The sequence below is a fragment of the Schistosoma mansoni genome (assembly GCF_000237925.1).
Source record: "Schistosoma mansoni, WGS project CABG00000000 data, supercontig 0111, strain Puerto Rico, whole genome shotgun sequence".
NCBI lineage: Eukaryota > Metazoa > Platyhelminthes > Trematoda > Strigeidida > Schistosomatidae > Schistosoma > Schistosoma mansoni.
In genome coordinates, this window is record NW_017386032.1 from 958,795 (window position 1) to 985,648 (window position 26,854).

Here is a 26,854-nt window from a genome sequence, read left to right on the forward strand (position 1 = left end):
ATGATCTGTACACGATCGATCCTTACGGAATCCATCCTGTTGGTCCCAAATTCGGGCGTCTACGGAGTCCTTCATTCTGTTTAACAGTACGCTGTTGAAGACTTTTCCTGGCATTAAGAGAAGAGTGATGCCCCTGTAGTTACTACACTTGCTGAGATCGCCTTTCTGTGGTATTTTGATCAGAAGTTCTTCTTTCCATGTTGTCTGGTCCCGCTGCTTTGCCGCTTTTGATTTGTCTGACAGCCACGCTGATCTCTTCAACTGTTGGTGGGCCAACATTGATTGGGAGGTCCATTGGCGCTACTTCGATGTCGGATGGGTTCATAGGAGCTGGTCGATTCAAGGGTCCTTCGAAGTGTTCTACCCACCTGTTTTGTCGTCCATCAATTTTGGTGATTACCATGCCTTCCATGCTTTTCACTGGTCGTTCTGATTTACGGTAATTCCTAGTGAGTTTCTTTATTGTCTCATACATTTGTCTCATGTTTCCTTCTCTTGGAGCCTTTTCCACCATCATTGCTAAATCCTCCACATATTCACGTTTGTCGTTTCCGATGCTCTTCTCCACTTGCTTGTCCACTTCTGTGTATTCGGCTTGTGCCTTGGCTTCTTCTGCTGTTCTTCGGCTGGTATTGATTGCTGCCTTCTTGTTCCTCCTTTCCCCAATCTTATCCAGTGTATTAACAGTGATCCATCCCTTGATGTGGTGATTTATGTGGCCCAGAACCTCATGACATGTTAGAGTGATTGTCTCTTTTATCCCTTTCCAGTTGTTCTTCATAGTAGTTCCCTATCCATTGAGTAGATCATGAAAGGCCTTGAATTTATCGTTGAGGGCTATCTTGAATTTGTTGAGTTTACCAGTATCTCGAAGAAAAGTCGTAATAAACGTTTATGATTTTGCCTGCTCTGTTGTCCAGTGATTCTCAAGTTTTAATTTCATTTTAGCAAACAACAAGTGATGATCTGATGCTATATCAGCTCCTGCCCTGGTTCTCATACACTCCATCGTCTTCCTGAACATTTTGTTGATGCAGATATGATCAATTTGGTTCTGCATGGTGTGATCCGGTGAAGTCCATGCGGTTTTGTGAACGTGTTTATGTGGGAATATGGTACCGCCTATGACCAGTTTACTGAAGGCACATAGGTTTGAAAATCTATTACCATTTTCGTTTCTTTCTCCCAGTTCATGTCGTCCCATGATGTCTTCATATCTGGTGTTGTCCGTTCCAACCTTGGTATCAGAATGGTCAAGTCCTTTGTTGGGCACTTGTCGACGACTGACTGTATCTGTTGAACTGACCGTAAAATGAGATAAAACCAAATCTCCGACGTTTGGTTATGTTTAAACTAACTATTTGCATGAATAATCTTCTGGTCGGTGCAATATTTTTGGGGTGCTTTTACGCTTAGTCTTCTGGAATTCCCAAGTAGTGATTAAGACGCTATTAGGTTTTCTCAAATAACCTCACACTTAAGATCAATTTTTACTTTTATTTTCGCAACGTAAGTATGATTCTTAAAGATTACTAACTGACGAATTACCTCTGCTTTTAGCATAGACTCTTAATGTGTTATTCTAGACAGTTTCTGCCGAAACTCTTATTGTACTATCAATTCTGACTTAATATCCTATTACGTAACTTAAAGTGTTTACACCCTAAAAGATTCGCTGTTCTATTGAGGTAATATTATAGCTAGTCAAAACACGACGACCAGTTATTGCCTAACTGCTCTCTGCCTTATTATTTTCCCTGCTCTCTTACTAAAAATATACTCTGTCTGTTTCCTAAGATTTAGTAAGCGTAAATTATTTCCTTCATACTCAGGTATAGTAAACCAATTTATTGTCTTATGCAAAATTACTGCGTCGAGTTGCGGTTGACTATGATTACTACTACAGGAAAACTACGTGCCAGTTACTAGGTTAGATCACTCTGAAGGCCAAATATCGGAAGGCAGTTGAAGGTTGTAGTAAGATGTATTTGTTGGCGATCTCATGGTATCGAAACAATATCCAGATCGTGCCAAAGTTTACAGGCGAGATTACTGAGCGTACGAGAGTTCGTGTTACGTCACAAAACAACGGAAGAGTGTGTCTTTTGGCACACTTAAACAGACAGACAAAGTAAAACAATCACTGGTACAGTTGACCACAATAATAATTATTTCTATTATGCCAATCGCGTTCTCTTCATAAAAGCAGGTCACTACAACCTTTTAAGATATGAAAATCATACATTAAATACACCATTTACATATCTCCCTCGAGTCATCCTTCACAGACTTCATTCTTTGAACCCTGCTTTTATTCTGTTTGCTCTTTGCTTTCTTTCCCCTTCTTTTTATTTCATTTTTTTACCTATTAGCATTTCAATTCCGATTCCTGCTACATATTACACCTCACAAAATGTTCTTTATTTGGAACTGTGGTGTTATACATACATTTACTCTATTTTACAGTCATAGCTATAGAAACAAGTATTTACACTGTTCGATATTGACGTAATAACCTCATAAACTTTAAAAAGTTGTTGAAGTGTTTTAGATATTGTGTAAACATGATTGAAACTCCTGTCTGATTGTATTTATGACGAAAATCAGAATGGGTTTTTCATGACATTACGTATGGGTAGGTTCTGGAGCATATTAATAGCTTGTATATGTTCGTTCAGTGATTGAATCTTAGCGGCTAATTTGGAAGATTCTTAGAAGAGACATGTAATGAGTCTTCGTTTAACGTGAAAACCCATTGTATATTAGGCAGGACAGAGATTTAGTGCACTTGTGTCCTCACTCGCAGTTACTGAAATAGATACCGAGAACCAATTTTATGGCCAATAAAGGGGTACGTAAGTTGTTTTTGCTGATGAATAGGCCCTTTTAGGTCACTAATTAGAGAGTTCTGAGTATTATTAGTCAGCATACTGAATTTGATCACTACTAGATGTCATAATACGATTTAAAACGTTCTTATCCTTCGAATATGGAAAAAGCAAGATTCTCAAATACAACACGGAGAACATCAACCCAATCACACTTCATGGCGAAACTCTGGAAGAGGTGGAAACATCCACGCACCTGGGAAGCATCATTGATGAACAAGGAGGATCTGATGCAGATATAAGGGCGAGGATTGGTAAAGCAAGGACAGCATTTATACAGTTGAAGAACAAATGGAACTCCAAACAACTATCAACTAATTTCAAAGTGAGAATCTTCAATACGAACGTCAAGACAGTCCTACTGTACGGAGCTGAAACGTGGAGAACTAGACAGCCATCGTCAAGAAGGTACAAATATTTACAAACATTTGTTTACACAAAATACTCAATATTCACTGACCGGATACTATCAGCAACAGCGTTTTATGAGAGAGGACAAACCAGTTTCCAGCTGAAGAGGAAATTAGGAAAAGACGTTGGAAGCGGATAGGACATACATTAAGGAAATCACCAAACTGCATCACGAGGCAAGCCCTAACTTGGAATGGTGAAGGGAAGCGGAAAAGAGGAAGGCCAAAGAACACATCACGCCGGGAAATAGAAGCAGATATGAAAAGGATAAATGTTAAATGGAAAGAATTGCCCAGGACAGGGTTGGATGGAGAATGATGGTGTGTGCAGCCTATGCTCCTCCACGAGGGGTAACAGGCGCAAGTGAGTAGTTCTTTGGATATGGATGAAAAGTACTGTGTTTCTTCGTTCTGAATGACATCGCAAAATATTCAGGACTATTAAAAGAAACCCTTAGATTTCAGACTGTTCGAAAAACGTTGTTAGTAGTCAGCAACTAATTTAATCATATATGGTTTTATCATGTACGACCTTTATGCAGCGATAAGAGACAGTTCCTAGTTTGAAGCACATATATCGAAGATTTCAACTCTGTAGATTTGAAGCAGTTCATCCAAATCATACTGTGGAGCAGTTTGAAAGATTCAACATTAGTCAAACCCACTTGAAAATTTCTTCATCATTCAACAGAGGAAAATAAGAGATATGATAAGGGAATGAATAAACTTCCTGATGCTTTTCTTGTAATAGCAGGTCACTGGTCAACTCTTTCGCTTGGCTACCCACCAAAACTTGCTACATGGTCTTATGTTGTGCGAAATTAGGAGTGAAAACACTACCTACTTAGGGATCTTTGGTAAATTGTTGTCCATCATACTCATACTTCACATCACATTTAAGATGAATGGCCTACCAAGTTAAAGAATTCAAAGTTTTAGGTTATTAGTTTGAGTATGTGTCACAGGCGGGCTTTCTAATATTGATGTGAGGATGGTGTTACTCATCGGTCTAGACATTATTTGTTATCTTCGCGTATATTGTTTTCTGTTTTTTGGGCATACGGTCATACTTAAGGCTTTTTAGTCCATGGAGCAGTGGAAATGCTTTGTTATAGTTAAAACTTTCGGATTTATGTGTTGACGTCATCGAACACTTCGAATATAGGTCAATCGCTTCAGTTAGGCAATAAAAGACCATAATTTGTCTTGAAAAAAATAGTACTTTTGTTCGCTCACAAAATCCAGTTTTTCACGTGTTTAAGGAGTATATAGTTAAGGAAGGCAATGCTAATCCCGCAGATAGTGTTAAGTACTTGTCCCATGGATAGATTTGGCTTAAGAATCCTCCCACTCTAGTAATAAAGTACACAGACACAAATGTGAATGTGTTTGACCAAGTGGTCCTCTTTAGTGAACGTTTTTCTCAATCAGTTCATGACTTGTTCCATCTTTGATCTCACCATATGCTTAGTGCCTTACGTACTTAATACGTTGTCCTGCTTAGTTTAATATAGCTGGTTATCTATCATGGCTCTTGTAACTGATTTTTCCCCTACAGTTGACTCATGTGCTTACTTGTAAGCTGAATGACAATATTTCCCACTTTGTCCTCATGTTTAGTTAGGTTGGGATTTTCCCTGTATTGCTCTGGTAAGTTGATTTCATGTTGGTCCATTATTATGTTCTAATTCAGACGTGTTGAGAACGATGAGGAGGTCTCACTAATTTTTCAACAGTAAACGACAGGCTTCATGTTTATCCACGGAGTATTTCTCTTGACAGACTATCAAAGACTTCGTTACTCGAATACATAGCTGTTTCAGCAAGCAGTATGTGGCCTCGAAGTTAATCCCCTGATAACCTAAAAGGGTCTCAATGAACGGGTAGGGAGTATGCATGACATCAACTAAGATGTCATCGTTACGCTTCATGTTTCTCCGTATTTATTTATGCCTCGTAATAGAATAGAACTTTTAAGTTTGAACTATTTTGCCAACTCGCTTTTGCCAACTTTACAAAGTAGTAGATTTTGAACATTATGTTTGGAGTTTCAGATCTAGTTCCCAGTATTAAGCGTTAAATATTTTTTTTTATCTTCAGGGAAAACGTGGAGTTACGAATTACTGATAAAAGTAAATACCGGCCAGCTAATTAACTGCCAAATAGAATATGTACTGGATGCTCATTTAAAGCCCGATGAGGCAGAGGAAGGAGAGGTCAACGATTTGTCTGACCAAGAAGATAATGTCTCAGGTATGAGATTTATTGATGACGCAGTCCTCTTCAGACTTTTCGAGTAATAGCGGTTCATCAAAGTCTTATAACAACTCGTCACCAAAGCACGGAGATGAGAGCTGTACGTCAGAAATGTCACACAACGGGGGATCTTCACTTTCTACGCTAAATAAACCATCAATACGTCATATCCGGGTCCATAAAAGTAAACCTGTTAAAATAACGGAGACCACTGTTGTGTCAAAGGAAAGTAATACAAGTCCTGTTTATACCAAATCAGACGTTCGTGGTCAAATTTCGTCTCATGAAAACCAAACAACCAAGTTACAGTCTGTAGTCAATTGTGCTAGGGCTTCAGGTAAGAATATATATCACTCAAAATATTCTTTAGATCCACAAATGTCGGAGCAGGTTGAAACATTTCATACCTCAATGTTTGCTAAATCAACTAAACATCTTCAGGGTCTACGGGACTTAGAAAAGGTGCAGCTTCAGATGCAACTAGAGGTTGTAACTAATCAAGTAAACTAATATCATTTCGAATGTTTCGTGTAATGATTTACATCTAGGCTTTACATACGATAGTCTTATCTGTTTAATTTATCGCATTGCACTTATAGTGTCTTCACCCCCTGAAGACATTACCCTTCAACCACTTTCCAATTTCGTTTGGTGTGTTCGCTCATCACTAAAGGGATGGTTTACAAGAGACCTTGACCTGGTCTCATATGAAAATATATGAAACTAGAAAGGAACAAGCCACACACCTATAGTAACACAAAACAAAATCATTTGGCATAAAATCCGATACTCTAATGACATCTGTAACGCCTCGCAACAACCTTTAGCACATGAATAAGACAAGTGAATTTCGATGATTCCCCGATTAATGGACGTTTAAAGGTTAATTTCCTCTATATCTGACTCCAATGAATAGTATCCCGTTAAATGAGTATTAACTCAGGCTAGATCTAGTAGTATTATGAATTTACTCGAGATTATTCAAAAGCCTGAACACCAGTTGTGGAGATAGTTTATTGTTAATGGTTGGTATAAATCCGCAAGCGCACAGAGAAACGAGTGTCTTAAAAATCCAAATATATTTATGAGTGTTGATTAGTTGTGGATAAATTATTGATTGTCTGTGTTTACAACCAATGGGAGAATAGATAGAGATGTGCAGACTCGCGCTCAGTCAGACTTACACATGATTTTACACAGTGGATTAAATATCTAAATCACAGCGAGTAGACAAATAATAAAATAATTGAATGGGCTTACTACAGACGCTTAGGAACCTATATGGTCGGATTTAAAACATAAATGAAACCAAGTCTGTATTTGATTTTAAACTTAAGTGATGATCGCTGGTGTCCATTCGTAAGGGCACTATCAAAAGGACAAGCATTAACAAGGGAGACCGTTAAAAAGGCGGATATTGAAAGGTAATGTAGAATTCCTAAGGCTTTGAAGTTTAATGGGTTTACCGTTTGTTCTTTTGACTCCATGATCAACCAGAAATGTAGTTCTCTAGATACCCAATAAAAATTGTCAGTACAGGGTTGTGGAAGTCGCAGTCGAAATTCAATGGAAAGTTTACTTTCAATAAATAGTGTAATCTTTCGAACTTCGTAATAATTCGCTATTCTTATAACCCTAGTTATGTTGTCCCATATATCTAATTCAAACAGCGAAGCTGAGGATATATTGGCCTGCTTAATGATTAATGAGCTGGCTGGTTTTCGTTCTGGTCAAGGATTTATTGATCATATATTCACCCTCCACCAAATGTTAGAACAACGTCACACTTATCACAGGCCAACAATCGTAGTGTCTCTTGATATCAGGGCTGCCTTCAATTCGTTGAACCGGACTGTCCTCTGGGATTGTCTATTGAAGAACGATGTGCTTGAGAAGTTTATTAACGTCTTAAAGGCCTCATATACAAACACCTCAGGCAGAGTGAGGGCATACAACGATCTTTCTCCATTGTGACATTCTGGAAATAGCTCTGATGGATGTAAATAATGGCGGTGTGGATCTGTTGCCTGGAGTATGCGGGTGATATTGTCTTACTGTGCGATAATGCCCAAGGCATGCAATCCGCACTTAATCAGTTGGCAATCAGTGTCCGCAGGTACGGCATGTGCCTTGCATCTTCGAAGTGCAAAGTACTTCTACAACACTGGCAGAATTCTAATCCTGTACTCACCCTGGGTGGTGAGCAGATAGAAGTAGTTCAGAGGTTCGTGTATCTAGGCAGCTGCATAAGTTCTGGTGGTGGCGTGAGTGATGAGATGAATTCACATATAGTAAAAGCCAGAGCGGCTTATGCCAATCTCGGCCATCTTTGGCGCCTTCGTGATGTTAGTCTGGCTGTAAAAGGTCGGATCTACAGCGCGTCGTGAGAGCAGTTTTGCTCTATGCTTGTGAAATCTGGCCTCTTCGAGTTGATGATGTTAGACGACTCTCTGTGTTTGATCATCGTTGTCCCTTAAGGATTGCTGACATCCAATTGCAACACCATGCTAGTAATGCAGAAGTTCGGGCGCAGAGACGATAATCCAATCGGTGTCACCATCTTGAGACATCGACTTCGGTGGCTTGGACATGTTCTACGAATGTCGTCCCAGAGAATTCCTCGTCGTGCATTATATGCCGACGCTGGGACTGGTTGGGAAAATTGGAGAGGTGGTCAGTGTATGACATGGTGTCGTGGTATGAAAAAAGCTACAAAGGTCTGGCTTCTGTTGGTCCTTCCCGACTCCCTGTCTGGGGTCCGAGAGATGGTGCAACACAGTGGCTAGAGACGTTATCCGATAAGGCTCAGAATAGAAGCCAGTGGCGATCCTGCTGTAACTTTCTTTTACTTCATAACTTGCTTAACTGAAAGAGTTCTTCTGGTTGTACATTTCTGTTTCCCCCATTATTATTCTTATTATTACACTAACATACACTAATCTGTGGTTGTTATTGTTCTTTCCTTTTTTATATGCACCTTACCCTCTTTTTCTCTTCCCATTCCCATTGTTTTGTGTGGTACATATATATCTGGTGCCCTGTTGTACCAGTATTTACGTGTTCAAATAAATAAATAAAATGAATTAATGATTAATATGGGGTTCATATTCATATAATGTTCATATTAGATAGGGAAATAGCGTTTGACTTATGTTCGAAGGACCTTGTGACATTTCCCGTCATATCAAACCATATTGAATCGATAAACCACTCTGCTCTAGAATTTCCATTCGACCTTACTAAGGTTAACATATATTTGATCAATAAAAAAAGCTCATTCAACAATTGCTGTGGTATCAACCTCACTTTGTGTGGGTTGATAATAATAACTGCTTGCCCAGACCAAATAATTTGGGGGAGAGTTCCTACTTGGGACCTAGTAGCTGGAAGTCAAACCCCTGACCCATTCAGTCAAATATTCTAATAGAGGTAATATATTCGTTATCTGATATTTTGTGGATTGACCTATTTTTACTTGAATGATTCATCAATAACACAGTCTCTCTTAATAAGCATCTTTTGTAGCAACATAGTGTTTCGGGATTCATGTGTCGTTTTAAACTGTTGATTCCGTACTTTTGCATCAGCGTCCAGATTTACGGTATACCAAAGGGTAGTTGGGCACGTCAACTATTTTGCCGCTAACCGTATTTTTGTGTGTTGAACTTCTGGTCACCTAGACAATTCAGATTTCCACCATGTAAATATACGCAAATCTATAATTTATATGTACTTTTAATTGGATGTTTCATTTTCATATTAGAAAATATTGTAAGGCAGTTATTTTCGTGATTATCAGTATTCGGTGTTTTAGATTAATTTTTTAACAAAGACTTGTGAACTTCAATCACGAGAAAATTAGGCTGGCTTCAGACCTGGTCGGGGTTGTATCAACCACATATTCACTATTCATCAGATTTTAGAACAGTTATGATTATCGGCGTCCGATATTGATAGTTTTTCTTGACCAAAAAACAGCATTTGACTCTGTGGACCGAGAAGTTCTGTGGCAGTGTCTGTCATTGAAAGATGTGCCTCAGAAGTACATAAACCTTATAAGGGCTCTTTACTCGAACACTACCAGTCGATTGAGAGCATATGGCGAACTGTCATCTGATTTTGAAACATCAAGTGGTGTCAGGCAAGGCCGTCCACTATCTCCATTTCTGTTCATCATAGACCTACTGCTGGAAAGAACGTTCCCGTGGACTGAATTCTCAGGAATTGATCTCCTACCAGGAGGTCCACTTATCGACTTAGAATATGCAGATGACATAGTTGTGTTTATTAAAGACGCTGATAAAATGCTGAGTGTTTTGATAGCACTGAGCAACAATGCCAGGATGTTTGGGATGCGTTTCTCCCTCTCTAAATGCAAGTTGTTGCTTCAGGACTGGCCTGCGTCAACACCTGAACTAAGGATAGGGAGTTAAGTAGTCGAGCGCGTCGACAGCTTCAATTATCTTGTAAGTCTGATCAGCCCTAATGGGTTGGTGTCTGACTAAATGTGTACGGATTCAAAAAGGTCGTTTGGCTTTTGCCAACTTACTTCACCTATGGCGAAGACGAGATGTCCGTCTATCAATTAAAGGACAAGTATACTGCGCAGCAGTTCGTTCTATTTTACTCTATGGCTGCGAAACGTGGTCATTAAGAGTAAAAGATACATGTAAGTTACTAGCATTTGATCACAGATGTCTTAGAAATCTTGCTGGCATTTACTGGGATCACCGGGTAAGTAATAGTGAGGTTAGACACAGGGTATTAGGGAATGTATTATTTATTTAAACACAAATATTGGTACAAGGAAGCACCAGATACATATGCGCCTCACAAATCTCATTTGATTAGTGTAAGGTCTGTGATACTGCTCCAGTGCCCAAACTGAAGCAGGTGGTTTTCTTAAGTGGCCACACCTGGAGCCTTTGACCTAAAGGTCTGATCCACAAGACAGTGGAGCATCGTGAGGAGATGCAGTCTCATGGTAGACGGTGACCAACAATAGGTTCATACGCCATTCGTTCCATCAGGATACTAGAGCCCATGTGCACCGTTGGTTTGGAATGAAGGTTTCCCAACTCTCCTAGGTGGACTCTCCGTGTCCACCGGCCCGGTTAAAGCGCCGGACATTCGCTTTTCGTCCTCTCAATTTCGTAAACGACACCCGTGGCGCGAGAAGGCAGTGAGTAGGACTTCCCTGGAAGAGGTTATATATTCGCGTGGCCATATGAGAGCATTTCGAGAGGGAGAGCGGATTCTCCCCACTCTCGGCCGTACCAGGGCATTTGGGGGCTGGTAAATCAGTTGATGAGGTGATGAATCTTCATCGACTGAGATGGTTGTACCACGTGTTACTTATGCCTGAAAACCGATTATCACGACGCGCAATGCTGACTAGTGTTGGCGATGGTTGGAAAAGAGTTAGGGGCGGACAAACCAAAACGTGGCATCAGTCCTTAAAGTCACTAACTTCTAGTCTAAACCATGTTGGTGGATGCAGACTACTTGGTTGGGGTCCGCACGACTATCGTAACCAATGGTTGGAGACTCGGTGTGACATGGCCCAGAATCGATCACAGTGGCGTAGGTTTATACACTCCTTGTCTCCCCTTAAACCATGAGATTAAAATTTCTTCATACCGTTCTTTCTACGAACTAATTCTTTCTTTCTGTATGATATTCTTTTATGCGGTCTTTCTTTTACATGTTATTATCATTGAAGTAACTACTATGAATTTGGTGTTCATCTTGTAGTGCTAATGAGGTGTGACCATTTGGACCGATGCATGTATGTGCCTGATCCTACGTTGTAGCTGACTGACTAAATGACCTGTCTGACGTGATGTAACGGTTTATTATAACTGAAGGCTACTGAACATCCTTTAATTCATCAACTTCGTTTTGTTTTTAATTTCAGAATGAACATAGTCATACTCCTACTCCCTATCCCAGTTTCTCTCAAAGTGGTATGTGCGTTTTTAAGCTTAATTTTTGCGAGTGTTTTGTTTTCTCTGCTGTTGACTCTTATAAAGGCAACTATAAGTTTAATTATTTTGTGTGTTTGAAGGCAAGAGAATCTCAGTGACAAACTAGCATTTACAACCACACACAAATTGTTTTTAGCTCATTAACATTCGTGTTTATTTCTTTATATTTGTAACTAGATTTGAATACCTACCCGAGGAATACGAACTAAACAATTCAAAACCTTTAATATATTTCATTTCATTATCATAACAATAGCTTTTGAATGCATATATACTATCATAAATATCAGTAGACACAAGCCACATCCAAATACTTAGTATATTACTTTCTTACCCTTTTAGGCATATAGATGTTAATACATAATCGTTTGTTTCATAAAGCTTCTGTTAAGTTCTTAGATGCATATTTCATGTTGTTGACAAAATTGACTAGTTACTGGTGAAATTATCGAAGGTATTTAGTTATAAAATCCTTGTCAAACCAGCCTTGATGTTTTTTAAATTCTCTAGTAAGTAAATAAAATTTACTTACGTATCATGTTATACCATTTCGAGTAACCATCTTATGCCTAGTGAAACTAAAATTTGATTTTGCACAACCACATTTAAACTTGGTTTTCGTACACTGTAGTTAGGCTCCTGCGATAGAAGACCGACCTGTACAGACCGCCCTCTCATCTCCGACTGCATAAAGTATCCGTTGTTAATAGGAAATCCTTTTCTTCTCCTCTCATTTGCCTTTGTTATCTCCATTTTCATAGTTTACACAGCCTTTTATGTTGGAACCATTGTTAGCTTCTCTAAATTGCGTATTGTCGTAAAACGTGATAACTTGAGCCTGTACATCTGTACAAGTTTTGTATGTTCTGTTCCTCGTGTTCTAAACTATACCATATCCTGGGATTATCGGAGCTTCAATATTCAAACATTATCGTTGATAATTTTTTGTACTCAAGTATTTAAGTAATAACGTTTTACAATTCCTTTTTTGTGAGAGTTAAGTTTCGGTGAATATTGTATACACTGTATGGCTTATTTGTCTCCATGTATTTCTTTCATCCCACCATTTATTATTTAATAAAATTTAAAATCATGTTGAGTGTTGGCGTTCTTTTTCTTGTTTCATCTCCTGGAGAATTTAGGTCTGATAACAAGTTTGTAAATGTATGTAAGTAATAAATGAAATTCATTTATGGGAGCTGTAGTTATTTCAGTACATTGTACTTATCATTAATATTGTTTTTATCCATAAAATACAGTACATCAGAGTGTGCTTCCTGGTTTTGTTCCTGGTGGAACACAAAAACTAGCACAAAATTCTGTGCAAATGGTTGCTTCTGTTAAAGCGGTTTCAGAAAACGTAAACGGTGATAATCGTTTTGGTTTGTCCGGCTCTTGGCAGGTAGCCGTTCCTCCTTCATCTGCATTAGGTTCTCAACAAGAAATTGAAAAGGTAAGAGCCAGTGCTTATAGTGTTATGTATAGATTTTTGGACTTTTTAAATAAATCGTACGTTACTGCTGTTCTTTTTTTACAGTAGTGTGTAAAGTGGTACTAGGGCTAGATTACCGTCTTAATTTTGTAACATGACTGATTCAACATCATAACAAATCAACTAAGTCAGCACATACATTCCAAAACGAGACTTTATGTAAAATTCAATCTGATTTTCATTCCAAAAAAAATAATGATAAGTTTGACTACGAACTGTTTAAATACTGGGGAGTCAATTAATTTCAGTTTATCAGTTTCGATTGTTTGTCTAAACTTAGTGGTAAAATTTTAACTACTAAACTCAAATACACATGATAAAGATGTTCCGAGTTTAGGCATCTGATAGTATTCTGGCATTGAATAAGATAAATTGCTGAAGTTTGCGAGCCTCTTAAAATTTACGTTCTAGTTTGTGGTTCAACAGTTAATAGTTTCTGATTTATACACAACCAACTACTAAACATTTCGTTGTCGTTTTTGAAATTGTCAGCTCACCATGAAATAAATAAGTCGGTGGGAAAAACCCTACTAATGTAATTTCCAGTAGTAAAAGATATCTAACGAACCGATAACAATGGTGTAAGCTTATTTACGCCTGTTACCCCTCATGGAGGAGCATAGGCTGCACACACCATCATTCTCCATCCAACCCTGTCCTGGGCAATTCTTTCCATTTAACATTTATCCTTTTCATATCTGCTTCTATTTCCCGGCGTGATGTGTTCTTTGGCCTTCCTCTTTTCCGCTTCCCTTCACCATTCCAAGTTAGGGCTTGCCTCGTGATGCAGTTTGGTGATTTCCTTAATGTATGTCCTATCCGCTTCCAACGTCTTTTCCTAATTTCCTCTTCAGCTGGAAACTGGTTTGTCCTCTCTCATAAAACGCTGTTGCTGATAGTATCCGGTCAGTGAATATTGAGTATTTTGTGTAAACAAATGTTTGTAAATATTTGTACCTTCTTGACGATGGCTGTCTAGTTCTCCACGTTTCAGCTCCGTACAGTAGGACTGTCTTGACGTTCGTATTGAAGATTCTCACTTTGAAATTAGTTGATAGTTGTTTGGAGTTCCATTTGTTCTTCAACTGTATGAATGCTGTCCTTGCTTTGCCAATCCTCGCCTTTATATCTGCATCAGATCCTCCTTGTTCATCAATGATGCTTCCCAGGTGCGTGGATGTTTCCACCTCTTCCAGAGTTTCGCCACGAAGTGTGATTGGGTTGATGTTCTCCGTGTTGTATTTGAGAATCTTGCTTTTTCCTTTGTGTATGTTGTATTCCGTGCTTCCTTTCAGATGTCGAAGTCTCCATAATCCGGTCAATCACCAGAAGAAAGAGTAAGAGTAGACAGCCTTGTCTGACCCCGGTCCCTACTAGAAATGCATCTGTCAGCTGTCCTCCATTCACGACTTTGCACTGTAGTCCGTCGTATGAGTTCCGGATAATGTTGACAATCTTCTGAGGAACTCCATAGTGTCGAAGAAGTTTCCATAATGTTCTCCTGTCCACACTATCAAACGTCTTCTCATAGTCGATGAAGTTTATGTATAGTGACGAATTCCACTCAACTGATTGTTCCACGATGACCCGTGGTGTCGCAATTTGGTTTGTGCACGACCGACCCTTACGGAATCCAGCCTGTTGATCTCAAAGTTGGGCGTCTACTGCGTCTTTCATCCGGTTCAGCAACACTCTGTTGAAAACTTTTCCTGGTAATAATAACAAACTGATGTCTCTGTAATTCTCACATTTGCTCAGATCTCCTTCAGTATCTTGATGAGGTGTCCTTCTATCCAGTTTGTCTGTGGCACTTGTTCCTCCTCCCAAATCTTCCTAAATAGATAGTGAAGCATGTTTGCTGTCACTTCAATGTCTGATTTTAGAGCTTTAGCTGGTATATTGTCAGGTCCTGCCGCTTTCCCGCACTTTGTTTGTCTGATGGCCATCTTGACTTCTTCGATCGTTTGTGAAGTGACATCTATAGGAAAGTCGGTGTGTGGTGCTTCGATGTTCGGTGGATTCAATGGAGCTGGTTTATTCAGCAGTCTCTCGAAGTATTCTGCTCATCTTTTCCTCTGTTCTTGAATGTCCGTGATTGTATTTCCTTCGTTGTCCTTGACTGGTCTCTCCGGTTCGCTATATCTCCCTGCCAGTTTCTTCGTTATATCATGTAGTTGTTTCATATTTCCTTCTCTTGCGGCTTCTTCCACCGTTGTTGGTAGTTTTTTCATGTATTTCTGCTTGTCGACTTTAATGCTCTCCTTCACTTCTTTGTTTGATTCCGCGTAGTCAGCTTGCGCCTTGACTTTCTCTGCTCGTGTTCGACTGTCGTTAATTGCTGTCTTATTGTTCTCCCTCTCTCCAATCTTGTCTAGGGTTCTTATTGAGATTAATTCTTCGTTGCGATGCTTCTTGCGACCCAGAACCTCTTGACACGTCGAAATTAGTGCTTCTTTGATCCCTTTCCAGTTGTCCTCCATCGTAGTTTCTTGTTCTTACAGTAGATCCTGTAGAGCTTGGAACCTATTGTTGAGAGTTATCTTGAATTCGTTGAGCTTGTTAGTATCTCGAAGGAAGACTGTTTTTAACCTTTGTAATGCTGTTTGTCCAGTTGTCCAGTGTTTCTTTAGCTTCAGTTTCATCTTGGCCACAACTAGGTGGTGATCTGAAGCTATGTCAGCTCCTCTCCTGGTTATTACATCCTCAATTTTCCTTCAGAATTTTTTGTTGATACAAATATGATCGATCTGGTTCTCCGTGGTGTGGTCTGCTGATACCCATGTAGATTTCTGCATATGTTTGTGTGGGAATATTGCCAATCTAACCAATTTGTTGAATGCACATAGATTTGAAAATCACTCCCCATTTTCATTTCTCTCTCCTAGTCCATGTCGTCGAATTATATCTCCATATCCTGTGTTGTCCACTCTGACTTTAGTGTTTAGGTCTCCCATCAGGATTGTGAGGTGCTTCTTTGAGCACTTAGCTATGATTGATTGCAGCCTCGAGTAGAACTGATATTTATTGTCGTCGTTGCTATAAAGGGTGTTGCTGTGGTTGTTAAAAGGTGCATCGGCCTCGTGACTTCCGAAAAATCTCGGTCTTCATCATGAGGCGTCATAATTCTTCCTTCAACTCCCAGGGCAGAGTTTAAGTGGTTTGAATTATTTTTTCTGATTAGCGTTTTTTTAGCGAGTTAGTTTTTCTACGGGATGTGGTCGCTAACCTGATGCCCAACCCTCCTCCTTTACCCGGGCTTGTGACCGGCAGTAACTCTAGAAGAGCTACAGGCGGAGTTAATAGTGTTAGCAAGTACACAATTTTCTAGTGACGCAATAAAAAACAAATAAGAGACATTTTAAAAGGTGGATATAAGTAAATAAGATATAAATATTGAATACTGCTCTTCTAATGTAATTAATTTCGCTGCTTCATAACGTTTTCAAGCATTGGTTTTTAAAATCTCACATCTAAACAAGTAAATCTACAGTCCTCCACTTCCTCACCGGTTTTTGCTGAGTATCTCGTATCTCAGGGAGTTAAGCTTTGTTTCATCTACCCATAAAACAGCTTTTAAATATCATGCTACGTAACTAAATAATTTGTAATTGGGTTATACTCCTACAGATCCAGTTTGTCCATTCTATGCATTCCGTGTTCTATTTTATTTTTCATCTGCTTAATATGAATGTTTGCTTTGTTAACCCTTGGCTATCAGGAGTTATTGAGAGTATATTGTGATTTATTTAATTCAGATGCATATGATGTATCAGAAAGCCTGTCAACTCTATCAACGTGCTGTAGCTACTATTGGGTCGACACCTAATGTTAGCATACAACCCCCACCTTTCGGCACTCCTATTGGTTCTCCTCCTCCTATGTCTCTCCGATCATTTCCACCGACACTGATGCCTGTTACCGCCGTTGAACGTCCAGCATCTGTGTCCCCGTCCAAATTCATCCCGGCGTCTCAACTTCCTCATGACGTTCTCAGAGATGTACCTAATCAATGCATTGGTCAAAATCCTCACCTAGCGGCAATTATTCCTAACCACGCACAGTCAGCTAGTATACAGACTGCTTATTCGATGGCATATTCTTCGGCTTATCAAGAGACTTTGAAGTTTATGTCTACTAATACCGGGTGTAACCTAGCCCCTAATACACAGGAATATACATCTCAGTGGCATCGCTATTTTAACCACTATCTGAATTATTATTTACAAGTTCATAATTACACACCTACGCTATCTAGTGAACAACAGCCAGTTTTCTTCCCTCCCACTGGATTACCACCTCCCCCTAACATTGCATCCTCTGTAAGTTGTGATTTTGTATATAACTGCTGCGTTATTCTAGCCGTGATATATATATATATATATATATATATATATATATATATATATATACCTTGATGATTCATCAAAGTGTTGTCTTAACGATTGATCTATATCATTATCTAAGTTCGCCAGTCAGAATTGTGGTATTTTCTCTACCAACGCCTAATATTACGTTAATAACCGTCTTAGGTCTTGACCTATGATATGTCGCGTTCTAACTAACACAATTAGTCTTGAGCTAACGTAGTTTAACTCTTATTGATTCCCCAATATGCAACGTGTGCTGTCCCTAACCCTGAGTCCAAAGGGAAAATTGCAGCCAAACTACTATATTATATTTTAACCAACCAACCCAGCACAACGCAGCAAATATCTCAAACATTCATTGGCTTATATACATAAGGAATTGGGCTACAGTGCACCATAAAATAAGAAAATCATAGTTATAAACAAACAAGCCAAAAGTGGTAGTGAAGTCGGGCAAATGGTCGGTAGTCGGTTGATAGCAATTTAGGAATAATTTGGCTTACAGCTTTGGTTAATGAAGTGAATTCTGGCAAATTGTAGGTAGTCGGTTTATAACAGTTAAGGAATAATTAGACGTGTGGCGATGGTTAATGAGTCAAATGGAAGTTTACAATAGGCATAATATAGAAATACAATTATACGGTGATTTACTTACTGTACAATAAAAATATGAACAATAATAGTCCGAAAAATAATTCCGAACGTTACGTTTTAATATTTACTTCACTGCAAGACTAAGGAACCTATTGGTTGTTGTTTTTCACCAACTAACATCTTTTCTGCCATCTTAGAAAGCTTTTTCACATTTTTTCAAGTCAAGTTGAATCAACATTTTCCCTCCATTCCTGCTTTAACGTTAAAGTCATTTCACTTTTGAACCTTGATTAACTCTATTTGGTTGTGGCAAAATGTATTTTAAAGTTTCGAACTTTCTAGGTGACTTATTCGACATAAAGAATTCTGTTAGATTATGTAATCAAAAAGTGTTATTTTTATGTAATCATACAGCTATTACTTGTTAAGTGTACAGTATCTTCTGATTTACAGCTATGAACTTATGCTGAATAATAAGTCATAAAAGGTGATGGTTTGGTGATTTATGCACTCGAATTTCAATCATATGATCCTAGGTCTAAGTCTTATCTCTTCTATTTTGCTACAGTAGTAATTACTTACGGTTTATAGTTTCCAAAAGCTCCAAGTACAGAAAGCGATAATTGATTACTGGGTTGCATTGATTTATTTCTCTATTCCTTGTCTACATATGAAAGTTAGGAAAACTTCCTATCACGTTTTATATGAAAATGATTTAGTTTTTTTTCCGTGTCTTGTTAATTCAAGACTGAAGCCCAGTTCTTTACCATTATTTTTCCTTTCCAAGTGAGTTCATCTTATCTAGAGTATAAATTATTGTTCCTATTATGGGGATGTACCATATTCATTGATTTTTACACCACCCAAAATAATTAAGGTATTGAATCAATTCAACCTATCACATGTACTTGCTGCTTCTTTTCTTAAGGTTACGTTCGCTTGTTATGATTATTATGGCGTAGGTGTATACACTCTGTCTTCCCTTAAACTATGAGATTGAAATTGCTTCATTTCTTTCTTCCTTTCCTTATGTACAATCTTTCTTTTATATGTTACCACCATTAAATTAACTACTATGAATTCGGTGTTCATTTTGTTGTGTTAATGAGGTATGACAACTTAAACCGATGCATATATGTGCCTGGTCCTACGTTGTCGCTGACTGGCTGTTATGATTAAGTATATTTTCTTTCTTTACAGTGTGCCAGTGATCCAGTTCTTCAATCTAAGCTAGAATTTCATAACCATCATGATTCTAAGCGCCTATGTATATCGTCCAGTGAGAGTCTTCATGGCATTTCTACTGTACTCCATCCTGAACATTCCAATCGCTCTAGTTCCCCATCTGATACGAAAAATTTAACAAGCGATGGATCAAAAAGCGATCGTAAGTGATTGAGACTTATGCAAATATAGTGCTCTAGCTTTTATATGCATATAATTTTAAAACTAAATTTTCGGTGCCAATGAAAACAATATAGCCTTTGGAGAAGGTCATTTTACCTAGAAATAACATAATTGATGAACTTCAGCGTATGTAAAGATTATATAGCTTCCCGACAGTTCGTTATTTTATTGTCTCGTGTTGTCTCTTCATTATGGAGGTTTTTATCAATCACTAGAATTTACTTATTTTTGCTTGAATAAAACGAAAATTGTGTCAGCGGTGAAAATATGCTACTGAATTATATCACAAATTGACTTTTATTGGAATTGGTGTTTATTTAATCCGACCCCTTTAATTAGTCGGTAATCTTCATCACAAAGTTGATTACTCTAAATCTGTCGAACAGTTTCAAGTAATAACGAAGTTTTTCTTTTGAAATAAGTTAGTGAATAATTATTGTAATTTAACTGCTATTACATGGATCACAGACTTTATACATAAAATATTATTCTTCAAGGTCTAGTTCACCTAAACCTTCCTCTTGCTAAACTACTACCTTACAGCCGTTATGTATAACCATATATTTGAGTATACTTTCGACTTCCATTTATTTTCGTAGTATCCTCGTCAAAGTTTTTATGGATAAGCAATCTCCCTCAAGGCGTTCGAGCAGTAGATATTAAGGAAATGTGTGCACCGTACGGAAAAGTAAGTTGTTTGTTGATATTGTAGTCTTATTGTCTGCGTCTTTTATCGATAGCAGTTACTGCTTTCTTAGAATTTAAACATACTAAAATTTGAACTGTAGTTCTCGTTTGAAGTAATCAATAAAACGGGAAAAACAAACTACATAATGGTCATAAATATTCTTTAGTCAGGTGTTTATTAATCATCTGATTAATATTTCGTGTGGTTTAGGTCATTAAACTCAAATAAGTGCGGTTTGTTACGTTCAGGATGTTTTATACTTCTCTTCGAATTATCCATCAGCCTATATGTTGTCCCACATTTCGTATAGCCAATTAATTTCCTGTAGCAAACATTTATTTGTTATTGACACTTACATTACCCTGAAGACTGCTAATCACGCTGTACAGGAGTAGTGGGCTAGTGGTTAAGGCGTTCGATTTCCAGCCATTAAGTTAAGCACCTGGTCACAGCTGTCACCTCCTGCTTCAGTTCAGGGAGCCGGGTGGTATCATTAGCCCTCACAATTAGAGTGTACCTCATACACAAGTAACTTAGCAAATGAGTTATTTCGAAAATTTTGAGTACAGAATACTGTTAGTGAGTTGCTAATCGACTTCGCTTTTTAAACTACTGAGGCTTAAATCTGATGAAGAATAATGTCTGACGGAAGTTCCATATATATATAAGACAACATAGCTTTAAATAGTCTGGCTAGTGTTTTTATTTCGGCTGTAAATGAATCGGTTAAATTCTAGCATTTCACCACAAATTTCGTTTGATATATTCCCTGCATTGTTATTGTTCTTAGATTTCCTGAGAATTTTTGAAAGGGTACTCTAGTGTGATATACCAAATAAAAATCATTAATTTATTTTACATTTTCCTGATCTATAGTTAGGTGTATTTCACACATAAACCTCATTATTTAAACCTTGTTTTTAACCATTTTTTAAAGCTCAGCAAATATATATTTATGAACACTAGATATTTGAACAATATCGTTTTGGTTGTATAGACCGGTTATACTCACCATCTGATGATAAAAGGCGAATATGATCATTTGATGTTTTGTGCAGTTGGCAGCCTGGCCTTTTGCTAAAAAGCATCATTTAAAATCATATGATTTCAGCCTTGCTGATGGTTCATTTTAAACATAATTTTGTTTTATATGCGTTACAAAGTAACTAAGAATCTCGATGTGGATTTTTCTAGGTTCAAACAATAAAAATAGTGGGCAGTAAAAAGAGTAAACCCCCATCTATTTACGCCTATCTCATTATGGAAACTTCAGAGGCCGCAGTCCGTCTTGTAAAAGCCTTACAAGGTGTAAAGTTCTCTGGAAATGAATTGAAGATAAAACAAGTATGTACTGTCTTAAATTTAGTATTTGATTTCTCACTTTTTCAACACTAATGGAACATGCATAAAGTAATTGATCATCCTGGTAATCAGTATTATGATTGAATCCGTCTCATATCAGCGGCTATTGTGGACTTTCTAATAGTCCTTCAAATCTTTTAAGACCAACACAAAGGATTTAGTCAAAACTATGAAAAACATTCACAAGTTTGATTATACATTAATCCAACCGGGACTCCATAAAGATTTTTCTGAGATTATGCTGTTTCAGATAGTGGCTAAATTAAGTCCTTAGTGGATGTTCGAATGTATCTCAAAAAGTAAACTTCATGGTGTAAAATTTCTGTTGATTAAAAGCCTATTGAAAGTAAACTTTTTTTCACTTAATTCGTCATTTTATCAAATGTCTAATAGAAAATTTTAACTATACTGATATCTGAGCAATAGTTTGGGTTAAAGGTTCTTAATGAATATTTGAACTACACTTCAAGGCTCAGTGAAGCAAAAATAAATGTTGGTTTTATAAAATAGTGCGCGTGAACTAACCTGCATCGAAAAGTGTATTAGAGATCTTAAAAGTTCGACCTATTGGAAAAACTCGAAAGTTATGCGCTAAATCAAATCGATTCTTTAAATTTATGTATTAATGAAATGTTAGAAAATGTCAATAAGAAAATTGATGCTATTGAAGCACCTCCTAGGAACTTAAAGGAACAACTTTTGAATCACATTAAGATGGTGGTTGATACAAAAAAGTAAAACCTAACAAAAAAGATTCCAGAAATAAAATCCCCATCTAACCCATGTCGGTATGTACGCAGTTTTTCCAGTGTTAATCTCAATAAGATTGAGTTAGAAGCGTTATCACTAGGGCCTAAGTTTTTTGACTTGAAGAAAACAGTTAATAAAATTGATGCTGTATCCACCAATAGATGATATCGAAAAATTTGAATCAACCTTTGTGGACTGTTGTTTTAGATACCTAAATAATGAGCATAATTCGAAAGTGATTTTAACGAAAGAACACAAGAAAGCTCTACGGAAACATAAAAATAACGACAATTTGTTGATCACAAAATCTGTCAATAGTCATGCTTTATTGTTGATGGACTAAATGACTATTTCAACCAGGTGAAGGCCGTTTTAAATGATAGGAGTAAATTTCAGAAACTGGTAATTAAGAGTAGTGTGGTAGACAGGATTAAAAAAATAACCAATAGATTTATTGAAACAAATTAAACAAAAGGTTTTATTTCTGGAAACGTGTTGGAAATGTTGAGACCTACAGAAGAAATAACATCAAGACTAGATGATCTGTCAAGAATAAATAGAAGTGACTTGCCCCTTCTATCCGTTTTAAATATAAGTAATTCAGTCTGTCACACTACAGTAAAATTGCCAGTGCTAATTCTCGAACCGTTGCACGAAGAAATTGTTAATCATGGTGTCAAGGACTCCTTCAAATTTGTTGTTATACAGGGCGTACAATTCGGCAAGTCCGTCATCGTATAGCAGAACACCATCCTCCTTAATTGAGCAAAGGACAGGTGAGAGTGGTTAAGAGTTCTGTTGTCGCTTACTTGGTGGACACAACATCAATATGACTTGAATAAAGGTTTTGAGGTTATGCTCCATATCCCATCTAATTAACCACATGATTTACGAGTTCGTCTGTTACGTATTGCTGAATTTATCGGAATCCCTGTTCATAAATCTAACCTTTGCATCCAAATGAAGTTTATACAACTACTCTTACTATCTTGTCCATCGGCAAAGGAGTGAGTTTTTAGCCGAACGTTAATTAAACACTTTTTCAAATGTATTCAAGCAATTTTTTAGTCTCATATTCATGTTAAATATTCTTAATATCCGTTTCTTGATTCTGTAAAATCGACTTTTTTTTGTACATATTTCCCATGTCTCCGGTTCATTATTCAGTGTTTAAATTTCGTTCGACCACTTTATTTATTTTTTTGAACACAATTGGCTACGAAAATAATGTATCACATAATAAAAAAACGGGATTGGGAGGAAATGGAGGGATGAGAGTATGATCCAAATCATAAAGTGAATAAAAATAAGTGAGACAGTTTAGATGATAGTAAAAAAACAGATAGTTGCCAGTCTTATGTAGCTTTCGTACATACCTCGGTGTCGTGTTATGATCCGTCCGCCTCTTCAGTTTTCGTAATCGATCTCAATATAATGCATATAATGCGCTATAAGGGATGACATTCACATAAGCCACTGAAATTAATGTTTCAAGATGGTGACACTGATTACATTATCATCACCGTACCCAAACACACTGCCGGATCTCCACCCTACATGGTTTCGCCACTTAACATCTATCTTTTGGTAATGATGATAATTGAATACAGATAGTCATCTAACGTCAACCTGGAGGACGCCAGGTTTCATTAACAGACTGCGCTCACTGATGCCTTGTACACTGAACCTTTTACAACCAAACCAATTCCACGACGGCGTCAAATACGGTCCAGATTGGCGTAAGTCGTTCTGACTTTGACTAGACTTAGATTAGTCCGATTCCTCAAATATATATATATATATATATATATATATATATATATATATATATATATACTGTCATTTTTTAACTAGCGTGTCATTCGTAATAACTCAACTGTTATTGAGTCATATTTAAGAAATATACTCTTTGAGTGGATACGTAAGCAACATAAAAAGTTGGTAGTGGTGGTTACATCCTCTTGCATTTACTGTCACATAATTCCAGTTTGTTCAGAAACTTACTAAACATTTTTTAGGAAATTTAAATGTAGAGCCGCTTAACAGTAAACTAAGTTGTACTTTATTTCTAAATTTGTGTAAATGTTTCTTCAAAAATAACTGACCTAAAACACACTGTCCAAGTTTATGTAGATGGTTTAGCTTTTACATTCAATTTACAGATCAGTTATTAAGCATTGTTTCCGAGCATAACGTATTCTCATTGCTCCAACTATTTAGATCTCTACAGATCTTAATGAGTTTTAAAAAGAAGCCCCTGAAGGTAACATAATCGAAAATATGTAACTGCCATATCTACTTATTTACAATGGATTCATTGAGCGGGAAATTTTGTCAGCTACATTATCTGTTGTCAGTTAATGTATGTTACTCGATGATATAACTTATGATGTGGTTTAGATTTTGGAATTTCATGTTCTTTAACGTGCTGTCTTGTCATTTTTAGTTTCTCATTCTTCCTTAACGCTGAACTCACAATCATAATACGTAATTTTGCTTTTGATTTAGTGGTTACCGTGCTTATTGTGGCTCATTTTTATAAACAATTGCTTAGAATATCAGTGTGTTACATTTTATCTTCGTGGGTTGTACACATTCAGTAATAACATATTCTTTTCCTCATTGTCGATATACAAGAATTTGGTTGTTGAGTAGATAATACTAGTAACGACTTGTATAATGTTACAACAATGCCGGTTATCAGTTCAGTTATTCTGTTTGATTTGGGAGTTACATATATTGTTGATAATAAGTAAGTGTGATAGTACATTCTTTCTTTGGTTGTAAACGTTCTACTTAATATTTGTCGTGCTTTAGCATCAATATATGTGTCCCAGTCAGTTACAGTTAGTCGTCGCACAGCAAGGCAGTCATGCAGTTTTTTGTTTACTATGCATCTGTACTTCATTTATTCTGTTGGTACTGATCGTTTTTTTTTCATTTGATTTCAGATCAACCCAATCCGTTTACCATAACAAAAAATGTGTTGAATAGTCTACCATGTATATTTTTGCTGTGCATTTATTTTATATCTTTCAAATAATGTCTATATTACAGACGAAAATAATTGTATATACTATCCAATACTAATTGAGTCTTTTAATCAGTCTGTCGGAATCGATCTCTTGTTTGTTGTACACATGCACCTTGCGTTCATCAAACATCCGCTTAGAGAAGAATAGCAGTAGATGACTAGCCTTTACATTTTCCTAAACAGAAGTTCCGTATATCAATGTGTCTGTAATAGATGTCAACAAACGGATATCGTTAAATAATGACGTGATTCTCGCTAATGGGGACCCTTGCTGAACACATTTAGCTTTTTGTTCATGGTAAAACAGGCTTACTGCAAACAAAACGTATTTTACGTGTATGTGACTTTCGATATTGGTCTGGTTTACAAACCCTTGTTTCTATCCATAAACGTGATGGCTGTGACAAACGTGTCTGAAAAACATTAAGGGACTAGGGGACACTCATGCTGACGTCTAGGTTTCCTTCGTGCTTTGATGCTCATAAACAGACGACTGAAAACCAGACAATGTTTATTACCATTGTGAATTGTCTGACCAATGTGTAAAGCTGTTACGCTTGTTAGAACAAAATATTGGCTGTGACTCATAATGGAGATCCAATTCAAATACATCGGTTTCACTACATAAATCGTACCTTATCTGCAGAAATCGCTATATAAAAGCTATTGCAAGTAATTATAATAGTGGATGCTGAAACGGGTTGTGAACTGTCGCCAAAATAATCAGAGTGATATAGCAATTCAGCCTAACAAATTTTGTTCAATAATGTTGACTACGACCAACCAAAATGTACTTAAATTAGGTCGTACGGTGATCGTAACACAACATCCAAGTTTAAAAAACTCCATGGAAATGAAGGCTTTATTATAATTAGATTGTGACATTTTATCTAACCAATAAACACTGCAAAGTATTAAATTTCCCACTAGTTATATTGCGCTCGGGTACATACCTACCACTAGTGCTTGTTATTAGACTATGATATCTTAACATGACGGTGGTAATTTGGATCTCTCAGTTTTCCAATTAATTACGAATGATAGTTGACGATGAACAGTAGACTCAAAAAAGATTGCTTAATCACGAGTTGAATCAGACCAAAGTCAGAATGTATTTATCTAGTAACATAACTAAAGTGGATGAAATATCTTTCAAACTGCTGCGATTAACAATGCTAAACGGTTAACCTATATAAATATCAATATCGGGATGTTCATGTTCCTACAGATGTATCTTCATACTCAAAGATTATCCCCTGTAATACTTGAGAACCAATAGTCACCTACTGGATAAACAATGATCGTAATGCGAGATAATTTATGGGTAGCCGAACGTTCAAGATCTCCAGTAATCTAAACGTGGGATTGGGATGCATTACAAAGTAGTATAATTCCTTTAATGATCTACCTCGTCTCGTAGCATTAGATCAACGATGGGTGGGAGCCTAGGTTCATGAAACAAGAAGATAAATATTGGAGAGACGGACTTCAAGCGATTCTGAAGTGACCTTGGGAGCGACTAACTACGACTAAGTAGAGGTCATACAGCAGCGTGAGGAATTGGAGTTATGACTTACAATTCGTCCATATGGTAAAGAACTGGGTTTAGGGTTCTAATC

At 37.3% G+C, this 26,854-nt stretch overlaps 1 protein-coding gene across 1 annotated transcript in view; it reads left to right on the top strand.

The window, feature by feature from the left end:
* Positions 1 to 4,259: 4,259 nt before the first annotated feature.
* The window catches only part of Smp_166590 (hypothetical protein), a gene marked incomplete at its 3' end in the record, with an annotated part of 58,994 nt that continues 36,399 nt past the window's right edge, over positions 4,260 to 26,854 (top strand). Inside the window, exons 1-10 of the mRNA XM_018792818.1 lie at positions 4,260 to 4,283; positions 5,399 to 5,430; positions 5,465 to 5,551; positions 5,586 to 5,891; positions 5,925 to 6,040; positions 11,472 to 11,520; positions 12,801 to 12,994; positions 19,255 to 19,381; positions 20,001 to 20,089; positions 21,284 to 21,433. Coding sequence (XP_018644335.1) covers positions 4,282 to 4,283; positions 5,399 to 5,430; positions 5,465 to 5,551; positions 5,586 to 5,891; positions 5,925 to 6,040; positions 11,472 to 11,520; positions 12,801 to 12,994; positions 19,255 to 19,381; positions 20,001 to 20,089; positions 21,284 to 21,433 — 1,152 coding nt within the window. The 5' untranslated portion in view covers positions 4,260 to 4,281. The remainder of the gene's footprint in view (positions 4,284 to 5,398; positions 5,431 to 5,464; positions 5,552 to 5,585; positions 5,892 to 5,924; positions 6,041 to 11,471; positions 11,521 to 12,800; positions 12,995 to 19,254; positions 19,382 to 20,000; positions 20,090 to 21,283; positions 21,434 to 26,854) is intronic.